The following is a 24,036-nucleotide window of genomic DNA, read 5'->3' as shown; positions in this document are numbered from 1 at the left end:
GCCATCTCATTAGAAGTTAACATGCACAACAAATTCACCCTTTAACTGTCACATCAGAAACAGCATATCTTTAACCAATACCCATCCTACAATTACTATTATTTCTACATTTTTACTTAAGAAGAATTTGCTGTTTCTCATAAATTTAAACTCAAGAGCCAGAGGCATTTTGAGTCACCGTCATCATAATAAGTGAGTATGCAGCCATTGCATAGCAATATCAAAATTGCAAAGAAAAGTTATGAAATTGTGGTTACAGCAATTAAATACAACAGAAAGAAAGGACTACATTAACTGATAATAGTGGAATGGACAACATTTGAAACAGTTCTAGAAAGATTATATTTAAACCAAAGGCATGGGAGAAATTTGATGCTAGGTGAATTATAATCTACATAAGATACCAATTGCAGGTCCCCAAGATTTAATATTAAGGTAACCATATAAAAAGGTTGCCTTTTGTTTTTCTACAGGTTTTAGTTTTTTTTAACTCAACTAACATTAAATATTTGGCATTTGTTAGTAATTTGATTAACTTCAATATATTTGTACATCTGTAATTAGTGTGTCGAATACTTTCATTAATTTTTATTCTTATTTTGCTGCATGTGCACTCAGTTGAATTTAGCTTAATTCTGTTCAGTAATTTGAATATCCCGAGTGATATAATAGATACTCATTAATTCTGTGTTCATCTAATTTTCATGACCCCATTATGGTTTTGTGAATTTAATAGTAATTGAAGACACAATCCTAAAGGAATGTTGGTACACATTATGAGTAGGGAAAATAATTGGAAGTTACTGAACTATTGTCTAGAAAAAAAACATTTAATCACCTAACAAAGAGCTGTCACTTAAGGTGTGGAGCTAGGTAAAATCTCTGTGCATACTGAATGCTCTACATACAAAGAACTCAATCTTAAAATGCATGAAAAATAGGTTTTTAATTTACATTAATGGCTTGAAAAATTTGTTGTAGCTCCAAACTAAAATTAATTAAATCAATAAGAAGAGGCAAAAGAAAAAAATTCCACTGAATAACCTTCACATTAATGAAGTGTCTGAAACTCAAGCATTAATTTAATAAGTGCTCATCAATTTTTAATTGTATTTATTAAAAAGTTCCAAGTAACCTCTTGATTCAATTAAGGTTTCTTAGATACCTGAGACCACAACATCATCAGGTGGTTTTACATATAAAATGTTAATTATTAATGCTAAAATCTTAGCAACTTGTATAACATTTAGACCTTTACCTGTAAAGACCACTTCTAAAAATAAAATGCCCCTGATGAAAGAAATACTGAAGAAAAGTTTCCTCGGGTGCTCTTTAACTTTTCAGTCTGATGATTCATCTCGGCTCTGAAAGCCTTCATCATCAAAAGCTCTCCAAATACACACTAAGTTGGTACTTGTAACTGCAGCTAGGTGGATAGATCCACTTTGAGTAACACACATTGAAACTTGGTCTATCACTCCTCCATGACCTTCTAATCTCTTCACTTTTCTAGCATTTTGCACCTCTGGGTCTTCCAAACTACTGGGCCAAAGTAAACGCTGGTAGGGTTCCTTCAGCAGCAAATCGTCATCATTTTTTTTCGCTCTCTTTGCTTTATGCTCAGCCACATTACTGCAAAGGTTGTACAACCAGACTCCTCCTTCATCATCACCACACCCAAGTAAGTTGCCATCTGTAACAAGATTTTCATTATTAAGTAATCTACCGGTTAAGGTAGGTTTTGGATGGACAAAACTACCAAATAAATATTTCATAACTCCTAACAAAACACAATCCAGCAACCTACTCTTCATCTCTGTGTACTTCCTTCATCCTGTCCATCTTCTCCACATCCACATTTCAAAAGCCTACAATCTTCTTCAATCATCCTGCTTCAGTTCCCACATTTCCGTGCCTTATATAATTACGCTCCACATCAAAGTTTTAACGAGTCTTTTATTAACATTCTTACTCAACATCCCTGTCATCAACTCCCTCCTACTTGTGAAACCCCCTTTGCCTTGTGCAATTCTTCCTCTCACGTCCCCACTACTTTGAACAAGTTTGTCCAAAGCACTTCCAAGATACGTAAACTGTTCTACCTACTCTAGGTTTTACCTTCCTATTTTTATGTTAAGCTTAGCCTTTTTCTTTCTGGAAAATAGTATAACCTTTGTTTTATTTATATTGATTCTCATCCCATATCTCTCGCATTGAGTTTCCAATTCACCCAGCGATGCTGGCAACCCCTTGGCTGACTGACAAACTAGAGCTTGGTCACCAGCAAACTTAACTGATTTTACGAATTCCCCTCCGACTTTCATTCCTACCTCCAGTTCTTCGCATGCCTATTTAATCATTTCCTCCACATATATGTTGAACAGCACCTATGACAATGGACATCCTGCCTTACATATCTTCCTGACACTGCCTTTTTGGACTCTCCTATTTGGCCCACTCGTACCTGAGCAGTTTGAGATATGTACAGTTTACAGACTAGCCTCCCTCCAATCTATTCCTATTTTCTGCAATATACTCATTAGTTTTTCCCATTTTGCCTTTTTGCAATCTATGATAAAGGCAAATATGTCCTGATTGTATTCTATATTCCTCTCGATTAGTTATCTCATTAGTGCAATGGCATCATGCATGCCTCTCCCCTTCCTAAACCCAAACTGATCATCCCCTAAACAATCATTTACCCTACTCTCTATTCTTTTTGTTTTTGGATTCCTTCTTCATAGATACTACGAATCAGTTCATATGGTCTCATCCTTCCACATTTTCCTAAACCTTTTAGCAGTTCCGCAGGCATTTTGTCCACCCCACGGACTTATTTGATTTAATCTCCCTTAATGCTCTTTGTACCTCATCGTCAAGTATGCCTGGACCTAAGCTATCTTCCTCTACATCATGTTCTCTTTCCATGTCTAACCTTGTTAGCCTAAGCTCTTTTCCAAACAGTTCTTCTATATATTCCTCCCATCTATCTTGGATCTTTTCTGTGTCAACCATTATATTATCCGACTCATCTCTGTTAATGCCGATCTTCCCTTCTTACTTCCTGATAGTAATTTAACTTTGCTGTAGAGCACGCCAATATCACCCTTCTGCAAACTTTCCATATCCTTGCACTGTCTTCCACCATGCTTCTTTTGTTTTATTTGTTGCCCGTCTCAATTCATTATTTAACTCTTTGTACTTCCTTCTGCCTAGCTCTGCGTTTACAATCTTTCCTTTTCTTTTCTCATCTGTCTTTGCAATCATCTCATCCGTGATCCATGGTTTCCTGGTCCTTTTCCCATTTATGGTTGCTACAGTTTCTTTCGCAGCTTTCGATATTCCTTTTTTGATGCATTGTAATATTTCCTGGATAGTACTCATCCATGATTTCCTTGACCCTCATCCATGGTTCTCTCTATAGCCTGCTGATACTCCTTCCTTGTCAATACACTTAATGCTTCTACATTCCATTGTGTAACCCGCCGCCCCTGTCTTGTCTTTTTGATACGGACTCTACACTTCATATCAACCAAATTGTGGTCAGTGTCCACATCTGCTAACGGGAAGCCATGCCAATTGATAACACTGTTATGACACTGTTCCTAAACCTGTGCCTAACCATAATATAATCCTACAGATACCTTTCTGAGTCAACTGGCAGTTTCCATATATATTGACGCCTTTTGTGGTGTCTAAACCAAGCGTTGGTGATGACTAACCCCTGTTGCCTACACAACTCAATTGGTTTCTCCTCGTGGTCATTCCTTGTGCCTAAACCGTAGTTCCCCACCTCGTCACCATCTCCTCCTTCGCATATCATCGCATTCCAATCCCCAATCACTATCAAATGCTTCCCTGCCGGAACACACACGAACATGTCATCTAACTCTAACACCTCTTCCTCCGTATAGTTGCTCAGTGGTATGTATACCTGAATAATAACCAAGTTCATCGGTTCTGCTTTTATCTCTACTTGTAATAGTCAATCCGTTGCTTGTTCTTTGTTTACTACAATTATACCTACCTCTTTATTTAATATTATGGCAACCCCTCGTAGGCTCTCGTCCCCGCCGCTGTATATTATTCTATAACTATCACTCCGGTAATCCCCGCTGTCCTTCCATCTCACCTTGCTGAAACCTAAAATATCTATATTTCCTCTTTCCGTCTCATGCTTAATATTGTCTAATTTTCCTGTCCTCAACGTTCTCCTGACATTCCAAGTTCCTAATCTAACTAATTTTTTCTTCTTTTCTTTCTTTCTTCTCCTTCTTCTATCCAGCTGTTGTCAGATTTCTTTTGCAGGGGTTACTTGAATGACGACTGTGGAAGCATGCCTCTCCCACTGTCAGGCACCACACACAGCAGATTAGACCGAGTCCCTTAGTTGCCAAGACTCATATTTTCTATATTGCCTATCATTATATTCTTGGGAATAATAATTGAGGTGGTTTCCCACTTCCTTCCTTTATAGTGTTTTTGATGTGACACCATCACTCATTGGCCTCCCCACTGGGGTCAGACAACTTAGCAGCCACCTCACTGAGGAACAGATGCTGCTTGGACTACCTTTTATCTGGCTCCTAACCTTCAACCTATCTGGCATGGGTGACCCTACCAGGAGCAATTATTATTGCTCCTGTCAGCACAACTCTAGGGGTCATTAGCATGCACAAGCCCTTCCACCACGCCAAGGTTGCAGTCCATGGGAGGGTATAACAAGATACATTTAAAAAATAAATGAGCATAATGATTACATATTTATAATTAGTTTGAATAATCATTTGAGACCTAGATCTTAGTTACACATATGCAATTGTACATTCTATGAAAATCTGAGTATTGGATAGCCGAAGGATGCATGATGATTTTAAGCTCATGCAATTAACAGATATTGAAACAGGTATGACAGCATTGATGTACTATTATTAATGCTATGATAATTCATAAATTTACCAATTTTTATGTTTTTAACCAATGATCATTCATTTAGTGCTAGAAAACACTCAAAATGCCAGTTGTATTGATTTTTTATCGAAAAACTTAAAGGGAGAATTACAAATGGTGAAAATATTATGTCACAGCAGTAAAAAAATTTTTTTTTAATGTCACAGCAGCACACTGTGCATTATCTAATGAGCATCATGTCAGAGGTGACTGATAGTGAAAAATGCAACTGTTAAAACCATAATTTAATATGGTATCACTCAAGTAAAATGGCGATGAATTAATATCGGAGAAGTCAGTCGGCTAGTCGTCAGTTGGCTATGCGACGCAGCGGGAGAAAGGTATGATGCCGATATTAAAAAGCTGTTTACAAGGATGCAAAAAAAGATTGATCGTCCAAGTGACTAAAAACAGCTAAATGCTCAGCCTTTCCTACGATGTACACAAAGTTGAGAATAAATATAATTTTTCATGAAAAAAATAGGAGACCTTACTTTTCAAAACACCCTTGTACATACAGACTACAGTACAACATAAGGGGGTAGACGGCAAATTAATTGTGGCATCCATTTGTTCAAAATTATGTAGATGTATTAGTTTGCAAAAAGAACAAATAAAATATTTTTATCATTCATTTTACAATTATGCAATAAAAACAGTACGGGAAAAATTAACCGGGAAATACACTTTATATATACATTAACTCAAAAGACCAAAGAAAGACTTCATTCCTCCAAAAGTGCCAGTATGTGTTAACTAAGACCTGATACCAATATAAGCTAAATATCCCTCGAGTCATTAAATTATAAGAATCATTTGCCATTGTTAAAATAAACTATTTGATACAGCTATTATTTCATAGATGAAACACACACAGGGTAATTTTTCATTGCCCATGTTAAAAGAGGGATAAAATGAGTAAAAAGCTGAATGCATGAAATGTTGCTCAACCATATTTGGCTTCATGGTAAATAAGTATGTACTTAAAGTCTGATTTTTCCATTTTTGCCAATCTCATTTCAATGCTATGTTGCCCCTTATGAGAAGCTGTTCGATGAAATGGTGTTTGATAATGTCACCAAAAATTTCAATCTTTTTTTCCTACAAGTCAATATAGTTTTCAGGTTGAACTAGATCCAGCCAGATGAAAAATATTTCCAAATTAAAATACAAATAATTTGATTTTGTCTTGGAAGTGGACAATGAATAAACTCCAGATTAGATAAAGAAAACCAGTCATTATTCACTGATCACCCATGAAACATCATAATTCATTCTAATCCCTAATTTCCTGTCATTGTCAAGACCTGGACCTACTCGGGGCTAAAACTTCCAAGTTACCCATTGCTCTACTTTTGGTATGGTTGCCAATTAGCGAGCAAAAGCCTCCCAACTTTCTCTTTGCTATTTTCTAGCTGCCATGCAGGTGATACATAGTAAGTTTTGTTTTTCAATACTGATAGGAGCAAGAATGGGCTTGTCTCTTGTTCTTACATAATTAAGTCTCTGAAATGAATCAGTCACTACATGATAGGCCACCCTATTTACATCACAAGGCTTACTACTTATTTGATAACTTCATGCTATGATTATGGCAGTATTTACAATTACAACTATTTTTTACACTGATTTTTTACCACCATTAACTTAAAATGAAGAAAAAATTCAAAAATCATGGGGAAAATGGCAAATTTGTGGTCAACCCTGAATTTTCACTAACCACAAGAAAGATCATGAAAATTAATTTATCCAGGCCCTAATGATGACATATTAAATTGATGACAAATTAAATATTTACTTTTGGATGATATATTTGGAAGTAGGAAGATGCCAAGTACGCGTAACAGCCTTAGGCAAAAACTACTCAAATTTGAAATCAGTCAAACAAATTTGAAATACATAACAGCATTTGATAGCAGTTCCGAATCTGTCACGAAATAGTTTTTTGTACATTGCAGCACAAATTAATTAAACATCTTCACCTGTTGAAATAAAAAAAAAACATACCAGGCGAGCAGCCCATTGCCATGAAGTAGTCATCAGTGTCACTCCAGCGTAAATATTTCACAGGAGAAATCTTTAATCTGGCTCCTTTGAAGTCTGACTTTTTATAAGAAATGGCTGAATTTTCAAGTGTAGCCTTTACATCCCAAATGTATATAACTCCTCGGAGTGCACACTTTGTGGCCACCAAAGTGCTCTCTGGAATGCACACCACTGAATCGACAAGATTGTTGTCATCACTGTCCATTTCAGCTAATTTTTCATCTGTCATCTCTGGCAACTCAAACTCAATGGAACTAAGTCTCCTAATAGAAGATAATACATTAATGAGTATTAGACATTCAATAATAATAAATAATACACACACACATTTCCAATAGCCAATGAGCTAGCAATATCATTTATGCTGTATTTTATCATTTCTATCCTATATTGCTCATGAGACTAAATATTTCTTGACTAAGAAGTGTCTTTGACCACAGTCATTCATATCTTTACCAATCAATTCTTTTGACTTGGTCAGCTCTGAAAGGGATTTTTATCAAGATAGGTATATATGAATGATCAAAGCAGGTTATTCACTTTCACAGTTTAATGTATCTATACGATTATTAATTCTTTATCCTGATCAACTTTTACTTTATAAAACGACCTAAATAAGTTTACAAGTGAATGACTTAAAATGAAAGCCCTAAGATTAAGCAAATGATTCTACTAGGGGCAAAAGTAAAACTACCTTTGGTGAGGTTGAACATTTTTTTCCCATTTGATTTCATCCATGACCCATCCAAAAAGTCCAGAGTTGCACCCAGACAATAAAATGTTTGCATTCTTTGAGAAAGACAGGGAGAAAACCTCTGAATGCGTGAACACTGATAGTAGTAGCTGAGGTAATTTTGGCTCAGGGGAATCACTCCATGGATGGCATTGGGCAATATCCAATGCAGCAATGAACCCACTGCTCCCTCCACCTGAAACAAATATCTACAATATATTACTCTGTTCGCACAGAAAATGATCGATAGAAATATCTTGGTTACCATAATCATTCGGAAGCCTAGGAGATTATGGAAATTGTAGAATGATTATGCACATTAAATGGAGTAAAAAATGAGAAAAATGGGGGGAAGTAGACCATGTTTTTTACTTCTCTGATTTGTAGATTTTCATTAAAGTAGTGAAGAAACTTACATATAACATCAAACACTACAAGAGATATACAAGGACAACATGTAGGTTTTTTTTGATGAATTAAACTAAAACAATAAAGAGGTTCAATTCTCCTAAGGTTACAGAAGTGTATAAGAAAAGTCTAGCATCAAGTGTGACAGCAAGTTTAACTCACTGAGGAGGCTGCAACTTAATAAAATGGCATCACAAAATGTATACACCTCTTTTTTTAAGATAATGTATTTTTCCGCATTAAGGTTTGATTTTTTAATATGACTAGATTTTATGAATATCATCAACATCTGGTGAAAACAATATTGACAGGGAAAACATTTATAACTATCTGGATTCTTACAAGTTCCAAGCTTGGCAACGTACTTCCATCACATCCACCCAGTCTTATATAAAAGGGCCATACTTAAAACTATGCTAAATACAGTATTTATCAATTTAAAATCAAATTGTTTGTCTATTTATACGAGGCCAATGGGCAGTTATTTCCAGATTAGAATCAAAGAACACAAAGTACTTCTCAATATTTCCTTTAATCTCTCACAGTAATCACTCTTCACTCCTTCCTTTACTCATACCTACATTTATCCTAATGACAACAGTTTCATATTTCTGCAAACCTAAATTCATTTCTCTCAAGATTTCTGCCACAGGATTTCAATGATTGCAGAACACATTACTGAGTCCGTGCAATAGGCGAAGGAATGAAAATTAGCCACAGCGCAATGATGTTAATGAGGTTCTGAAAACCGGAAAGCCAAGGTGAACATTAATGCTGGAAGTAGTAGTAGTATTTAGGGGAGGCAACCGACTGCTGAGGTCATTTGCACCATAGGGGATGGACAGGAAAGGATGAAGGGTGGAGAGAAACCCGGCGTCGGCATTAGCCTACTCTTTACAAAAGGTGCCAAGGGGTCCACAGCTTAACCTCCCTTCCGATGGACGGCGTACTAACTCAAAGTGCCCTCCACAAAGCACCTCAAGTAGGGATCGAGATACCTCTGAAAAATATTCAACACCACTGGGATTTGAACCCGGGCCCTCTGGGTGGGAAGCCAGTACGATAGCCACACACCATATCATCGACATAGCCGCCCCAATCCTGATCCCCTTAATGCTGGAGGAGGTGAATTAGAGCAGGTAAGCCAGCCACTTCACATATTAAGGAAGGGTTTTAAATGGAGAGGGGCAGAGAAGTAAAGTCATGAGATGAACTAGGTCACTGCACAATATAATTTTTGATACAGGGCACAGTCTTGCAAGGGTAGGACACGTGGTCAATAGGCTAGAGGATATGCATAGGTTGGAGATTTGATGAATGTGGCCATTATTCTTTAATCTTTAGAAAACTATAGCTGAATGGTCAAGAAATACCTACGAAGGTAACTCTCAGGCTTTTTAGTGGAATTCCAATTACAAAGGTAAAAAGGAATTTGGAACACAAATACCCAGGTGAGACAACATTGAAACCATAGGCATCTCAATAAATTATTTAGTTTAATTACCTTGTGTTTTTACCTTTATTATTAGAGATAATGATGCGTATTTCTTAAATTTGATCGAAAAAGAAGACCCATCCACCCAGTCAACAATAGTGCCCCTGCTTTTACCGGGCTAAAACTTAACCTAAATGAAATGGAATAAGTTAAATACTGTCTGTCAAGGCCAGCCTCCATCCAGTGGTATCAAGAATTGAATAAAATCTCCTTGGTATCAACTGGTATTCATAATAAGAATTAATTCTAAGAAGAGCATCTTTAAAATCAATGCAACATGCAACAAAAATCATATTTTCATTCCGCCAACTTTCTTATTCCATATGATACTGTTCTAATGAAAATAAATCAACCACAGTAACCAACTCAAAAGTTTGGTTTGATAGGCGAGGGTAGAGATTACCTAATGCCAAGGCCTATACAGTGCAAATTTACACGTCAGAGTCAAGGGGCCCGTTCTTTCCCTGAGCTGTCTGTGGTTTCACAGCAAGATCTGGTATTAAAAATTTACATGGCTCGGGTGAATCTGAGGGTGCTCAAAAGCAACACCTGGAATTGAACCTGGCCACTTTGTATAACTTATCCCAGTGCTTTACCCAATGGACTATCACTCCTGCTTATTATGATATTCCCAGCAATATTCCACAGGAAATAAATTCAAGTAAAATTCTTTATATTGAGGAATGCACAAGGTAAGTGATAGAATGCAAATTAAGGACCAAAAATAAACGGCCACTTAAATCAACTTGATCTCCACTGGAAGACATTCAATATCAGACATTTAATACAATATGAATTTCTAAGGCAAACTATGCTTTGGTGACCTATGACTAACAGGAAGAAGACATTTTCATTGGCCTTATAAAGCCAGATAAAAAACAGCATATAAAATTTATAATTTCAATGCTAACATTCAATTTTGTTCATTATTTCTTATGTTAGGTACTTGAGTATAATACGATATCCCCGACTTGTAAAATTGTTGCTGCGGTACTAAGGTGGCAAGTCATAGATGGAGAAAATCTCATGCATCAAGAAATAAACCATTAAGGAAATCACAGAATATGCAAACTTTGTATTTTTCACGTTAAACTTTAATACACTACAGCCAGTTTCCACCATTGGCAACACATACGATGTCATCAATACATTGCAACAGATACTACTGCAATCAAGTTTTAAGGGAAAAAATACAAAGTTTATTTTTAAGTAATCAAGGATTTTCACGAAGTAGAGCCTGAAACCATAGAACATTAATTGAGGACATTATTATTCATTGAACTAACAAGTTTCTACTAAGCCTTTGTTTCTCTCTTAAAAATAATATAAAGGAGTGGGTATAATATGTATGTTTCCCACCGACATGGCAAAATGGTCTCTCTCCCACTGCAGGCATCCAGATTTTTCTTGGCCATGTCTTAAGTTTATATATACATTGCCGCCTACACATTATTTCCACTATTATAATGACAAATGCATACTTGGACTAATTATTACTTACAAAAGAGAACGTTCCGCCTTGATGGGTGGAAGCCCATACACGAAATGTGATCCTTCATTTTATTAAAACCAATTGAGTTTAAGAACGTGGTTGACGACAAAAGTGAGCAGCTTTTACTGGGAAGAATAAGTTGAAGGTAACACTTAGAACCACCAACTGCAAGGATGTTGCACCTTCGTCCACCACCGGGATGCATTGTCGTCCACGCCAGTGAGAAAAGTAACACCCTGACAAAAGGAGGAATGTTGTTAGAATTTCTCAGCTATCATGGACAACACGGGCACTTCATTTATTGCTTACGAAGACTGTTCCGAATAAAATTTTTTAACTACTCCTCCTGTAACTGCATCTATCAAGCATACACTATTTCCACCGCAAGTCGCAACCAGATTCGTATTATGTCCGGGAGAATTCATATCAGGCTCAAAAGCACATTGCCAAACCTTCAAGTAAAAAAACCATAAAATAACATCGAAACCCATAAATGGATCGAATAGGCACAAAAATATTGCCTCATATTGTACCTGAGTCTGTACGTCAGCGGGATCATTTTTCTTTGAATGACATCGAAGAAAATGAATAGGTTCAAAAAGTTTATTGCCATAGTGAATTGCCGGCGTACGACTGTCCGAATCACTTAGTTCTTGGTCTTCACCACCATACGTCAATTTTCTTTTCATTATGAATGATATTAGATGGGAAATATGAAGGTAAGAATTTACAAATTAATTTATACGAGCAGTAAAATGTAAACACAGCAGTGCACAACCGACATCACTTCACTTCCCGCCATTAGTGCAATTGAATGACGAAATTGATTAGAGATGATGGATCGATATTTTCGATTTGATACGATAACGATCAATCGATATATTAAAAACGGTAGCTTGAATCTCCTTTTGGTGTTAATCGTTCATGATGACTGAGATACTGTTATTTACTGCTAAAATAGAGAGAATAATGTGATAAGAATTCTGATTTGACACAATCGTCAAAATCTCTTGTGATACTCAAAAGCTGAATGGACTATGGATCCTTAGCTATATTTCAGAGCCAATGAAAATAGCGAAGGGATATCCGCGAAGACAAAATGGGGATCTTTATTGAGGATCTGCTTCAAATACGACTCTTCAATCCGTTCCTTTTTGGCATAGGTACAATCTTAAAAACGCCATCCGGTTTTCCAGCAAATTTTCTATCACTTACTAGTTTCTTCCATGCTACGCGGCCTCTACATTCTCCTTTCGTCTTCGTCGAATTCATACATTTTTCAGACATGCTCTTCGGCCTGCGAGACTTTAAATTCCTCATTCAGAGTCTTCATCGCTTGACTTTCTCAATCTAACTCATATTTTCACGAACCTTTTATTCTTCTCTTATACTAGCTTGGTGATTCTGCTCTACTCCTCATGACAAGACCAAACCAGTAAAGCACGTCTATTTCATACATGATTACGTTATGATAATATTCATGCTGTTTTATGGATCCTTCAAACATTTTATAACCGCTCATTTCTCAGCCTATCCCTCTTATTTTCACCACATATACTCCTGACAATCTGTCATCTAACAATCGGATTCATTGTTCTTTGTTATACATTTAGTGAAGATACTAAATATACACGGTGTGTTCAAAGTAAGTCCTAAGTTAGCTTTTTTTAATAGAGTAACATCCAGCATCTAGTTTGATGCACCTGGGGATAGATTTGACAACAAGCTGCCATTTTCCCCGTTCCCCTGTGAGCATTAATCTTCGAGCTGTACCTGTTCGACTTGGTACGTGCGTCAGTCAAAAAATGGGGTAAAATACTATAATATTGTAGCGTATCTGAGGTTATTTTGGTGAAAACTTGCTGGCAAGACTGCCATCCGCTGATTCTCACTTCCTCAGCAACTTCGTCAATAACTTTCAAGAGTCACAGCACGAATTCTCTTAACATGGTCATCTGTTGACGTGATTCCACGTATAAAGTCCTCCCGTTATACTTGTTTGTAGAATTGAAATAGCTCTTCAAGGTCTTTATCAAGTTTGCAAAAAAAATGGAATGTGTTATTTTACAAGATCTTTTATTTTCACTTATGTAACGGACAGCTTTTGCATACTTTCTTCGCCGAAGGTACTTATAGCACAGGTGTAGCTCGTAGACCGGTGATCACATCGCAATGGGGCAAATGGCAGTTGGTTGTCAAAATCCGCTGTTCCGCTCCACTTTTGGAACACATCTTATCATCCGGAGGCAAAAAATCGAACTCTAGAATGCCATAATGTAACGGTATAATCTGTGGCTGCATGAATTTCTCTGGAAGTTTACACATTTGATTCTTATGTTACTCTGTGCTTTTCGGTATATCCAATCCGGTTCACTATCCGAAACCCACGGTAAAATTATTGAATGAAAAACAAAATAAAACATTTATGCACTATTTATGGCTAAATACTTGACTTTTTCATTCAGAAAAATCACACAAAAAATTCTAATTCCTACCCTTTCTTGTAAATAACTGAATTATTTTCATTGAGTAGTTCACAGGCGGTGTAAAATAATTTTAAATATTCATGGATGAATATTATAAGTTTAAAAAAGTTAGCTTCTGTATATATAGAAGGTTAAATGGGTAGTTTCTTCTACGTTTTATACTAACACTTAGGACAGTGTATTTTTGCGAATAAAATACATAATGTAATGAAATCAATATTTTTCTGGAGGTAATTTCAAATATGGGAGCATTCTCTCTGGATAATGCTCCCATGTTTGAAATTTGAGTTGTTATACATATTAAGCTCACAGGGCGAATTGAAAAAAAACTCGGATTTAGAATGTAACTTTTATAACGAATTTCCGTTGCGCGTTTTAATTTTTTATCGATATTAACTGCAGCACTGCGAAAAATAATATTAAGCAGTGAATTGACAGCCGAAGTTTCCCGTAACATAAATCGCAGGCTCCTCCAGCCTCTCCTAGCCGTTAATTTCCCCTTACCTTAGGTTTTCAACAACTTAGTCAATACCCTTCAGAATTAGTATGCAGTAAATAAGTATTTTCAACATAAGGTAACGAATTCGGAGTATAAGGTGGTTCTTTACAAATGGCCAGCTAAAATTCTCCGCTCTCCTAACCTCTATATTATTAGTCCACATTATTTGGATACCGAGAATAATTAAGGAGTATTTACCAAAAATAAATTAATATTGTTTTTCAATAACGAGGATGCGCAGTCTACTAATTGAATTTCGGCAGCCTATTTGCTCCAAATATCGCATTGAATATGCCCCCCTCACTTGAAAAGGAAAACGGTTCTTAGAATCAATACGAGAGTTCCCCACGCCCCAACGTTTTCTTGGCTCTCATTAATTGGATCCCTTTTCTCCGACCCCCTATTATGGGTTGCGGCGCAATCCTCAACGCCCCTGCCATAGGGACTAGGGGGACGTCCACTTCCCTATACGGCGCCCGGCTGAGGGACCCTTGGTCATCCAGAGCGCCGCCGTCTGTCCGGTGGAAGAGATGGCGTGTCGGGTAGCGGGCAGAGGGAGGGAGGAGGGAAAGACGGGAGGGGATCCAACTTTGGAGTGGGAGGGATGGGGACGTATTTATGGGGGGCGATGGGTAGGTTGGGTAGGCCGTTAGTTAAGCGGGCGTGGTCGGCCCTGTGCGGCTCGAGACAGAATCGAATTACGTGCCACTGATTGGGCACGGCACCCAGTGAGAGCACACCCACCGACTACTACCTGTCAGCTCTTACTTCTCCCTCTGGAGACCCAGAGGGCACTACCAGCGCCACCCGAATCGGGACAAAAGGTGAGGAGGAGAAACCGGGACGTGGAGAGAACGTCGAAGGAGGGAAAGGGGGATCGGATCTTGGAGGGAAGGGGAGGATGAAGAGGGGCGCCGGATAAGCCAAGGTGAGCGCGATGAATAAGGAGGTTGAAAGGGAGAAAGAGAGACCGAGAGATGAAGATGAGAGGGATCTCGTGAAGAAAGGAATGGTGAAGGAAAAAGCATTGGAAACACACATAATTGTGAGCGTGAATGTATCGTGGGCAAATCGAGGGGGATCACGCGCCCAAACGCTTCTCCCGGCAGGATGGTGGGCGCAAATACTTCTTACCTCCGCCCTCTCAGGAACACACCCTCACACCTTCGATGGCATACACTGCTGCGAGCGTATTGAGCTGGTGATGAAGATGATGGAGTAGCAATTTTCACTTTAGTTTTACGGAACCTTCCCCGGAGCGGAGCAAAATAATGTATGGCTGCTGCTAGTCTACATGGTACGACTTCGCACGTGATTCTTATGTCAAAGGAAAGCCAAGCAATCTTCGACAAAACGAAAAAAAGAGTGTTCCTCATCAGGCCCAACTGAACAAAAAACGAAGAACGTTATTTCAAACAAAGAACGAAATTTATAAACCGAGTTTTCGCGCGTTCGCTGCAATATGCTTGGAATATTTTGTTTCGGAAACGCCCTCACGGAAATTAACAATTATCTCATTATTTTCTCCCTGAAATAACAAGGATGAGTTACAGTGACACTCTTGGAGGTCAATAGCCTTTGACATGAGTTAAAAATTGAATAAAAATCTTTGGTATACAGAGTTTTTTTAATGATATCTACTAAAAAACACTTGGGTTGGATTTTCATTTCCTTCAAATCATTCCATTTTTCGTAGCAATAAGAATATGTATGCTGAAAGCGAGATTGAGAAGAATATGATAAAAGACAATATTTCTAAGCATATGTGAGGAGAGAATTTATGTCCTAAACTCCTTTTTTGAATTTCATGGCCAATGCTACGCATTTATTTTCCCCTTCATTTCACCAAAAAAATTGTTTTCCAATCGAAACAGTGATATTATATATAACCTTCGAGAGAACTCCACTACGAGTACTTAAGCTATACGCAGGCTTTCCTAAATTTTACCGCGTACGATAATATCAATAGTGAAGATATTTAATGATTAATGTTTCTCGCCGAAAAGGGTATTCGGCAAATAAAATTATTTCACGGCTAAAATGTGAGAAAATACGCTTTCCCCATGGAAAAACATAAACAGAGTTTTATAAATCAAAAGAAAAGCGATAAAGCAGGAGCGAATTATACGTGTACACAAAAAAAGTAGCAGTGACCCTATTTGGCGGATATATTGATTGCATTAAATGGAGATACACATCGGTGGAACTTCTTTATTGTATTGGATGCACTGAATGGGACGACACATAAAAATTTCAACTACATTCACATGATTTAATTGTGATGATGTGCCTTTGATGCGGCCTGTATTTAATTCAGAGGAAGGTGTTGCCGCGATAGAAGCTGGATACACAGGTCATTGGTGCCATGGAACTTACATTACGGTGGATACCAATAAGTTTGGGCTCGTCTGTGCTTATCATAGCTCACATTTTGAAAGGTGCACTATGAATGAAAAATAACACTCCACTGTCAACCCAGAATGAGACATTATTTTATTGTAATAGCCGCCCGAATGTGTTAATTTGAGACCAGGGTGACGATTAATTAACTAATTCCAGTTGCATAATATCTAAAAATGTTCTATAGTGCCCTCTGTATGAATAAAAATACATTTCACAAACTAATCCTAATTCGAAGGAAAGTTTGGACCTTCTCGGATGAGTTAAGACGGCTAGGTATCGGTTAAGACAAAACAGAAGCAAAGGTAACACCAAATCGGCACCGAGAGGCCCTGAGTGATCTTTCGGTGCCGTAGCAACCGGAGAGCCAGTTTTCGTAAATATAGTTATATTAACTAAAGAACCTATATTAAAATAAATAAATCAACTGACTTTCGGGTTGATTACTGTGTTTATGGTTCATTAAAATAAATATAGTTTGTAGTTAAAAATCATTTGTGTCGGATTCATCTCTGATTTCCAAGGGTAATTAAAAATACTATACATAATTCGTAATTTTATATTTTTTTGTCTTGTCAAATAACTAAAATACTAGATTGAAGTAATGAATCACCGCAGCCAATATGTTAGTATCTTCTTGGGCCGTATGTTTTTTGTTACCATTTCCGTGACTCGCTATAAAGAAACTAAACTGAACGTTTTTTCAACAGAAGGAAGAGAGCTGAGAGGAGGTGTGGGTGATGGGCAGGAGGGGAGGGCAGAAGTAGGGGAGAGGGAGAAGGGGAGGGGAGAGAGGGCTTTGGGGGCGTATGGCAAGGGTGGGGGTCGACGGGAAAGCGAGAGCACCCCCAAGGGGCAAGGTTTAGGCCAGGGTCCGAGTTAACTGCTAGAAGCCAAATATTCGCCGCCTCGAGGGATTTAAGCTCTAACGGTGCGTCCGAATGGAGCAAGGAAGAGATGCTTACAGGGTTCGTCCGGAAAATAAGTGTACTGAGCTCAGGAAAAAAAATTATTACACTTTTACATATCTTAAGCTAATATTCCTCAAAATAGGACCCTTGTGAGTCGATACACTTGTTCCAGCGGCGTTCCCATTCCTGGAACGCTCCCGCGAAGGCATCATCGGGAACCTCTCGAAGACACGTCGTCACGGCCTCTTTGACGGCGTCCAAAGTCCCGTATCGCGTTCCTTTCAAACTCCTCTTTATCTTCGGGAACAGAAAGAAGTCCGGTGGTGCCAAGTCCGGGCTGTAGGGCGGGTGCGGCAGCGTTGCCACGCCGTGTTTGGCCAAGAAGTCCGACACGACAAGCGCGGTGTGAGACGGCGCATTGTCGTGATGCAGCCGCCAGATGTTTTTGATCGCTAGCCGGCTGATCTAATCTCGTGCACTATTGTTTTTGGCACATTACACTGCTCTGCTATCATCCGAACACTAAGACGACGATCAGAGTTCAGTACATCGCGAACTTTTCGCACATTTTCGTCGGTGAGTGTCGTTGATGGGCGTCCAGGCCGTGGTTCGTCGTCGACCTCTTCTCTGCCCTCCACGAACATCTTGTGCCACCGAAAGATCATGTTTCTGGACATGGCTGACTCTCCGTAAGCCTGGTTAATCATACCGACAGTTTCGGTAGACGATTTCCCAAGCTTTACCGCAAATTTGATGGAATAACGCTGCTCCAAAAACTTCGGCATCGCGTTCCGTGACGTGGGTCGAGCGTGGAGGTTCGCGTTAACAGAGCTCCTCACTACACCACAGCTCATAGCCGACTGCCTTTTTCAGCGTCGCTTGCCAACATACCCCCCTCCAATCGCAGCCCGTCAGAGCGGTGCTGGGCGCGCCTGGAGCGGCGGGAAAAAATCAGTACACTTATTTTCCGGACGAACCCTGTATTAATAAATTAAAAAAATAAATAAACATACATATTATATTAATAATAATAAGTAATATACCGGTTATGGTATGTTTTGGATGGATACAACTACCAACTAAATATTTCGTGGCTACTAACAAAACACAATCCAGCAACCTACTCTACGTCAGGCCCCCATCATCTCTGTGTACTTCCTTCCTTTCTTCATCCCGTCCAACATCCATGTCCTGTCCTCGTTTGCCTAAAATTCTCCCCTCTATTACAGTCTTCAATATCCCACTGCCGATCAATACGCCCTTCATCCATTTTTCCTGCCTCCATAGGATTTCTCCCAACAAACCCCTCTCCTCGCCCACCATACCTAGTACTTCCTCATTTGTTTTCTTTCAGTCCATTTCACCTTCTCCATTCTTCTCCACACCCACATTTCAAAAACCTCCAATCTACTTCTATAATCCTGCTTCTGAGACCACGTTTCCGCGCCTTACATAATTACGCTCCATATCAAAGTTTTAACAAGTCTTTTATTAACATTCTACTCAACGTCCCTCTCATCAACTACCTCCTACCTGTGAAACCCCCTTTGCCTTGTGCAATTCTTCCCCTTACGTCCCCACTACTTTGAACAAGTTGGTCCAATGTACTTCCGAGATACGCACACTGTTCTATCTGCTCTAGTTTTTACGTTCCTATTTTAATTTCAAGCACAGCCTTTTTCTTTCTGGAAAACCGCATAACCTTTGTTTTATTAGTATTAATTCTCATTGTCCACATCTGCTCACGGGAAGCTGTACAAATTGATGACACTGTTCCTAAACCTGTGCCTAACCATAATATATTCCTACTGATACCTTTCTGAGTCACCTGGCAGTTTCCATGTATACCGACGCCTTTTGTGGTGTCTAAACCAAGTGTTGGTGATGACTAACCCCTGTTGCCTACACAACTCAATTGGTTTCTCCCCGTGGTCGTTCCTTGTGCCTAAACCGTAGTTCCCCACCTCGTCACCATCTCCTCCTTCGCATATCATCGCATTCCAATCCCCAATCACTATCAAATGCTTCCCTGCCGGAACACACGCGAACATGTCCTCTAACTGATCGTATATCCTATCGACCTCTTCTTCCTTATGGTTGCTCGGTGGTATGTATACCTGAATAATGACCAAGTTCGTCAGTTCTACTTTTATCTCTACTTGTAATATTCAATCCGTTGCTTGTTCTTTGCTTACTACGATTATTCCTACCTCTTTATTTAATATTATGGCAACCCCTCATAGGTTCTCGTCCCCGCCGCTGTATATTATTCTATAACTATCACTCCGGTAATCCCTGCTATCCTTCCATCTCACCTGGCTTAAACCTAAAATATCTATATTTCCTCTTTCCATCACACGCTTAATATTCTCTAATTTTCTTGTCCTCAACATTCTCCTGACATTCTAACTAAATTGGTCTTCTTCATCTCCGTCTTCTATCCTGCTTTCGTCGGTTTTCTTTTGCAAGGGTTCCTAGAGATGACGACCGTGGAAGCATTGCCTCCTCCGCTGCTGGGCACGACACACGGCTGATTTGGCCGAGCTCCGTAGTTTGCAGGACTAATATTTTCTATATTGCATATCATTATATTCTTGGGAATAATAATTGAGGTGGTTTCCCACTTCCTTCCTCAATAGTGTTTTTAACGTGACACCTTCACTTAATGGCCGCCCCACTGGGGTCAGACGCCTTTAAAGTCTTACTATCCCATCCTGACCAGCTCAGAAGTCTATATAACTAATTATATTATAGTGCAATTGCTAGTAATTATGCAATGCAAAGAAGAACAAAGGAAATTGAGGCTAAAAAATAAATAATCAATTCGGAATAAGTCTCATTGACTTGCACTCTATTTCCTGAGCAATCCTCCATTAATCTTCGTTACATTCTTTTCACCCATTCAACCAGTTTTTTGTCTTATACCGTGGTTAATGCACCACTTTTGCTGGTAGGGCCGCCTGACCTAAATTAAATCATCTTCACCTGAAATTTGCTTTGAACGTTTCAAACTGATTAAAAATATGTGTATTTTGTACAAAAATAGTTTAAATCAAAGCATTTATATAACAAACATCAAACAGAAATGCGTAATAAGAAGCCTTGGGACTCTATTCCTATATAATAGTCCTCTCTCTTGGGAAGCCTTGGGAGGCTCTCTATTCCTATATAATAGCAACATCTAAATTAAGTAAAATAATGCAGCCAACGTTGGGGTATGTTCTTTTCCTCTAATTTCTCAGCAAAAATCAGTTAGCATTTTGCCTTTTCAAAAGGAAAGACAATACATCAACTAATCCAATGACATTAAATCCATTGTCTAGGTCTTAGAATAGACATCCAGACAAAATTCAATTGTTCTTGCCATTTACATAGGAAATAATTTGAAATTATATAATGATTATTTAAAAGTCTTGCAAATTTAAATCCAGATGAAAATACCCCAACACGTACCCAAAATTTTTCAAGATCAAATAAACTCTCGCCGTGGGCACATCTTCCCGCATCCAGCCACACATAAACGTAATGATGCACCGTTATGGAACCAAAATCTGACACCCATTCCCGACTTTTCTAAATGTTCACACTGACTCACTTAAATAATAATTATTATTTATCAGCTCATGCGCGACTGTTTCCAGGGAGTGGCAAACTGTAAATTAAAAGAGCGTTTGTCTTGTCTAGCTAGATGTGCCAGCGTTCCGGCTGAGACACACCAAGCTTGCACACAATTTCCCGGGGGTGGGTCGTTCCCCATGGAAGACAATGGGGGAGTGGGGGTGGCCCGGGCGGGCGGGACGTCGCGGCGTCGGGACGAGGAGACCCTGGCGGGCGCTGGGGCAGGAGAGCGGGCCCACGTCTTCATTGGGCGAGGTCGTGTCTTCCGTCCATCTCCTACACCGAAACCCATTGTCATGCGTACAGGTTTTAAAAATATAGTTACATCTATAAAAGGCCTTGTAATGGCAAAAAGGAATACCTACACAAAAGCAAGCGGACTGTGGGGGCGGAAGGAGGAGCGGGGGTGTCTGGGGGGGGGGATGTGGTGCATAAGCATTGTCAAACAATGGGCTTTTCTCTCTAATGGACAATAGTGACGATGCGGAATGAGAAATCTTTAATGAGGTCGAAAGGTTTTTCTTGCCCTCCCTTTTTATTTGTGGGAAGGGGGCGATGGAGTGAGGAGGGAGGGAGAAAGGGGGTAACTTCAGAGTAGGATTGAAATAAACATCGGTGTGAGAAGGAAAGGGGTAGGGTGGAGGAGAAGAGGGGATGGAGAGATCGAGTAGGCGGAAGGGAGGGAGTGAGAAAGGAAAGGAGGGAGAAAGAAGAAAAGGAAAGAGCAGTTCATCGCGACCCACGCTTTCATCTCTAGCAGGAGAAAGAGAGAGAGGGTTCGCTGGAAGAACGGCAGGGGGGACAAAGAGGGGGTTCAAGAGTCGAGAGCGCTCCTTCGCCGCCTGATGTAGGTGCTTCTGCCTTTCCTCCTTGGATCACTGCAAGGGCGGGAGCGAACGCTTTAAAAAAATATCGTGTGTGCCCACGATGGAAAATAAGAATTAAAAAAACAAAGGTGGAACGGAGAGTGGTACGTGGGTGGAAGTCGTTGACGGCGACGGCAAACAACGGAGTTGAATAATAATTATGATTGAGAGGCATCTTGGTAAGGGGTTCACCAGTTGGGCGCTAGATGGCAGGCGTGACGGTTCTTCGCAGCGTCCGACGGATGGGGTGAAAGGGGAGGGGGTGTGCGGGAAGTGGTAAACTTGGGATTCTTCGGCTTTACATTTCCCATCTTCCTTCCCGATGTTTACAGGCATTGGTATCCAAGTTGGTGGATATGGGATATGATGTGTGTGAGAGAGAGAGAAAAGAAATAAAGGGGGTGGTGGAGTGAGATGTGGGAGGATGCGCATTTGGAAGTGGAGATCACCCTGGGAAGGGGAGTTGGAAACAGCACCTGCAGCAGCTCGCCATAATAATCTGCATCTTAGTGTAATCGATGGGCGGAGGTAGGTATTCCTTCTGGTCTCGTGGCTGGGGGGAGAAAGAAAAATCGACAAACTCTTCTGAGTTTTACGGGAGCAAGCAATAATTTTGCTAGCGGGCCGTGGGCGAAAACTGCCCTCCGCTTTCTTTCGGTGCTTGGACTCTCTGCATCGGTCACCACCCTTTTGATTTAAGTGTTTTGAATTATTTTTTTTGGGGGCCGTTCAATTCGCCGCCTCCTGAGAGCAGTTTTTCCAGCTTACTACTGAAGCGTAAGTCGGTAAGCGTTTAAAAGACGTTTTGCAAGAGGTGAACGGCTACGTGAAATGGCAGTTTTGATCGTGTTATATGAGCGGTGTATTAGTAACGTCGAAACATTTTATGTCAATTTATCGTTAATACAAGGATTAAAAAGGAAAGAAAAAATCTTTTAAGTTGGATAGCTTCACGGGATGAATCTCAAATGATTTAAATGAAGAGTAAATTCCAGCTTGGCAATTAACTTAAATTAATTTTTATAAGAAACTGAAATAGGGCTCACGAACATAAAACGTTTTTAGTTTTATTCTTATTTTAAATAATCTCACCATAAAATGTAAGTGAAATGAATATAAAATTGGCAATGCAAAGAGTAACTTCTCGGATGCATCTGTTTTAAATACCAACATATTTAATTATTTGACCCTGCTTAAAATATATATATATGTCGTTTTTATCAGATATTTATCTTAAAAAAGTACCGAATTTCAAGCCGTGTAAAAGTTGAAACCGAGAATCTGGGCAATTAGTTCAAGAGTTAGAGTTCATTCAAAGTCTTTGAAAATATTCCTGCTACTGATAACCTCGAGGGAGAAAATATTAATAAATATTCTCCGCCCTAAATTGGTACACGGTATTTCATTCAAAATTACAGTAGGTGAGTGGTCGCAGGATGATAGCAAGTTAATGAAGTTGCGGAAATTGGGACAGTTGTCTTGCTAAAAGATCACTCTCCTAGTGAAATAACAACAAGCCCTTATGTCACTTTCTCATAAGACATTCACTGTAGTAACCTGAGATACGAGTTTTGAAACATACAGGGTCCACTTTAAAAGTAAAGCGCATTCTCTGGGGAAATAGACTTTTTGATCGTACTTGTACAAATGCTTAAAATTCTTCAAAATACACTCCCCCTGCATCAATACACTTACGGAGACGTGTCTGCCACGCCAGGAGGGCAACCTGAAACTCCTCGAGAGGAATGTCTCCCAGGAACGTTGTAACATGCTTTTAGATATTTTATACGGTCTCGCAATGTTTTCCTATCAGCTCTCTCTTCAGCCGAGGAAACAAAAAAAGTCAAAGAGCCAAATGGGGACTGCAAGGGGTCAGGGAGACAACCGGGGTGCTCTGGACCAGGATGTTGGTAACAATGAAGGATGTGTTGTTGGGGGCATTGCCATGGTGAAGCTTGGCCGTGTTATTGATGTCAACCCTCACCCGCACGACCCGGCGTTCCAATTACTTGAGCACCTCCAGGTAAAAGGCTAAGTTGACAGTTTTTCCCTGCGGTACAAACTCAAAATGGAGGATTCCTCGGACGTCAAATAAGACAATGAGCATTGTTTTGATGTGAGACTTGCTCATT

General features: G+C 39.4%; 1 protein-coding gene across 1 annotated transcript; it reads right to left on the bottom strand.

Annotated features, from left to right (window-relative positions):
* Positions 1-1,103: 1,103 nt before the first annotated feature.
* On the bottom strand, positions 1,104-11,916 carry LOC139693970 (leucine-rich repeat and WD repeat-containing protein 1-like). The gene is made up of 6 exons (XM_071592338.1): positions 11,658-11,916; positions 11,434-11,576; positions 11,134-11,360; positions 7,691-7,925; positions 6,958-7,259; positions 1,104-1,693 (listed from the first exon to the last, which is right to left on the bottom strand). The coding sequence occupies exons 1-6, from the start codon at positions 11,811-11,813 to the stop codon at positions 1,341-1,343; spliced, it is 1,416 nt and encodes a 471-aa protein (XP_071448439.1). The 5' UTR covers positions 11,814-11,916; the 3' UTR covers positions 1,104-1,340.
* Between the last annotated feature and the right edge of the window lie 12,120 nt (positions 11,917-24,036).

The sequence above is a fragment of the Hetaerina americana genome, unplaced genomic scaffold (assembly GCF_022747635.1).
Source record: "Hetaerina americana unplaced genomic scaffold, ioHetAmer1.1.p SCAF_5, whole genome shotgun sequence".
NCBI lineage: Eukaryota > Metazoa > Arthropoda > Insecta > Odonata > Calopterygidae > Hetaerina > Hetaerina americana.
The sequence above is the reverse complement of the archived record's forward strand: the minus strand, read 5'-3'. Positions and strand labels throughout refer to the sequence as shown.

Excerpts from the sequence above, each read along its gene's own strand:
- LOC139693970 (XM_071592338.1), bottom strand. The coding sequence starts at position 11,813 with ATGAAAAGAAAATTGACGTATGGTGGTGAAGACCAAGAACTAAGTGAT. Across the intron at positions 11,361-11,433 it reads TTTTATTCGGAACAGTCTTC|GGTGTTACTTTTCTCACTGG; the intron begins GTAAGCAATAAA and ends TCCTTTTGTCAG. Across the intron at positions 1,694-6,957 it reads GGCAATGGGCTGCTCGCCTG|ATGGCAACTTACTTGGGTGT; the intron begins GTATGTTTTTTT and ends ATCTTGTTACAG.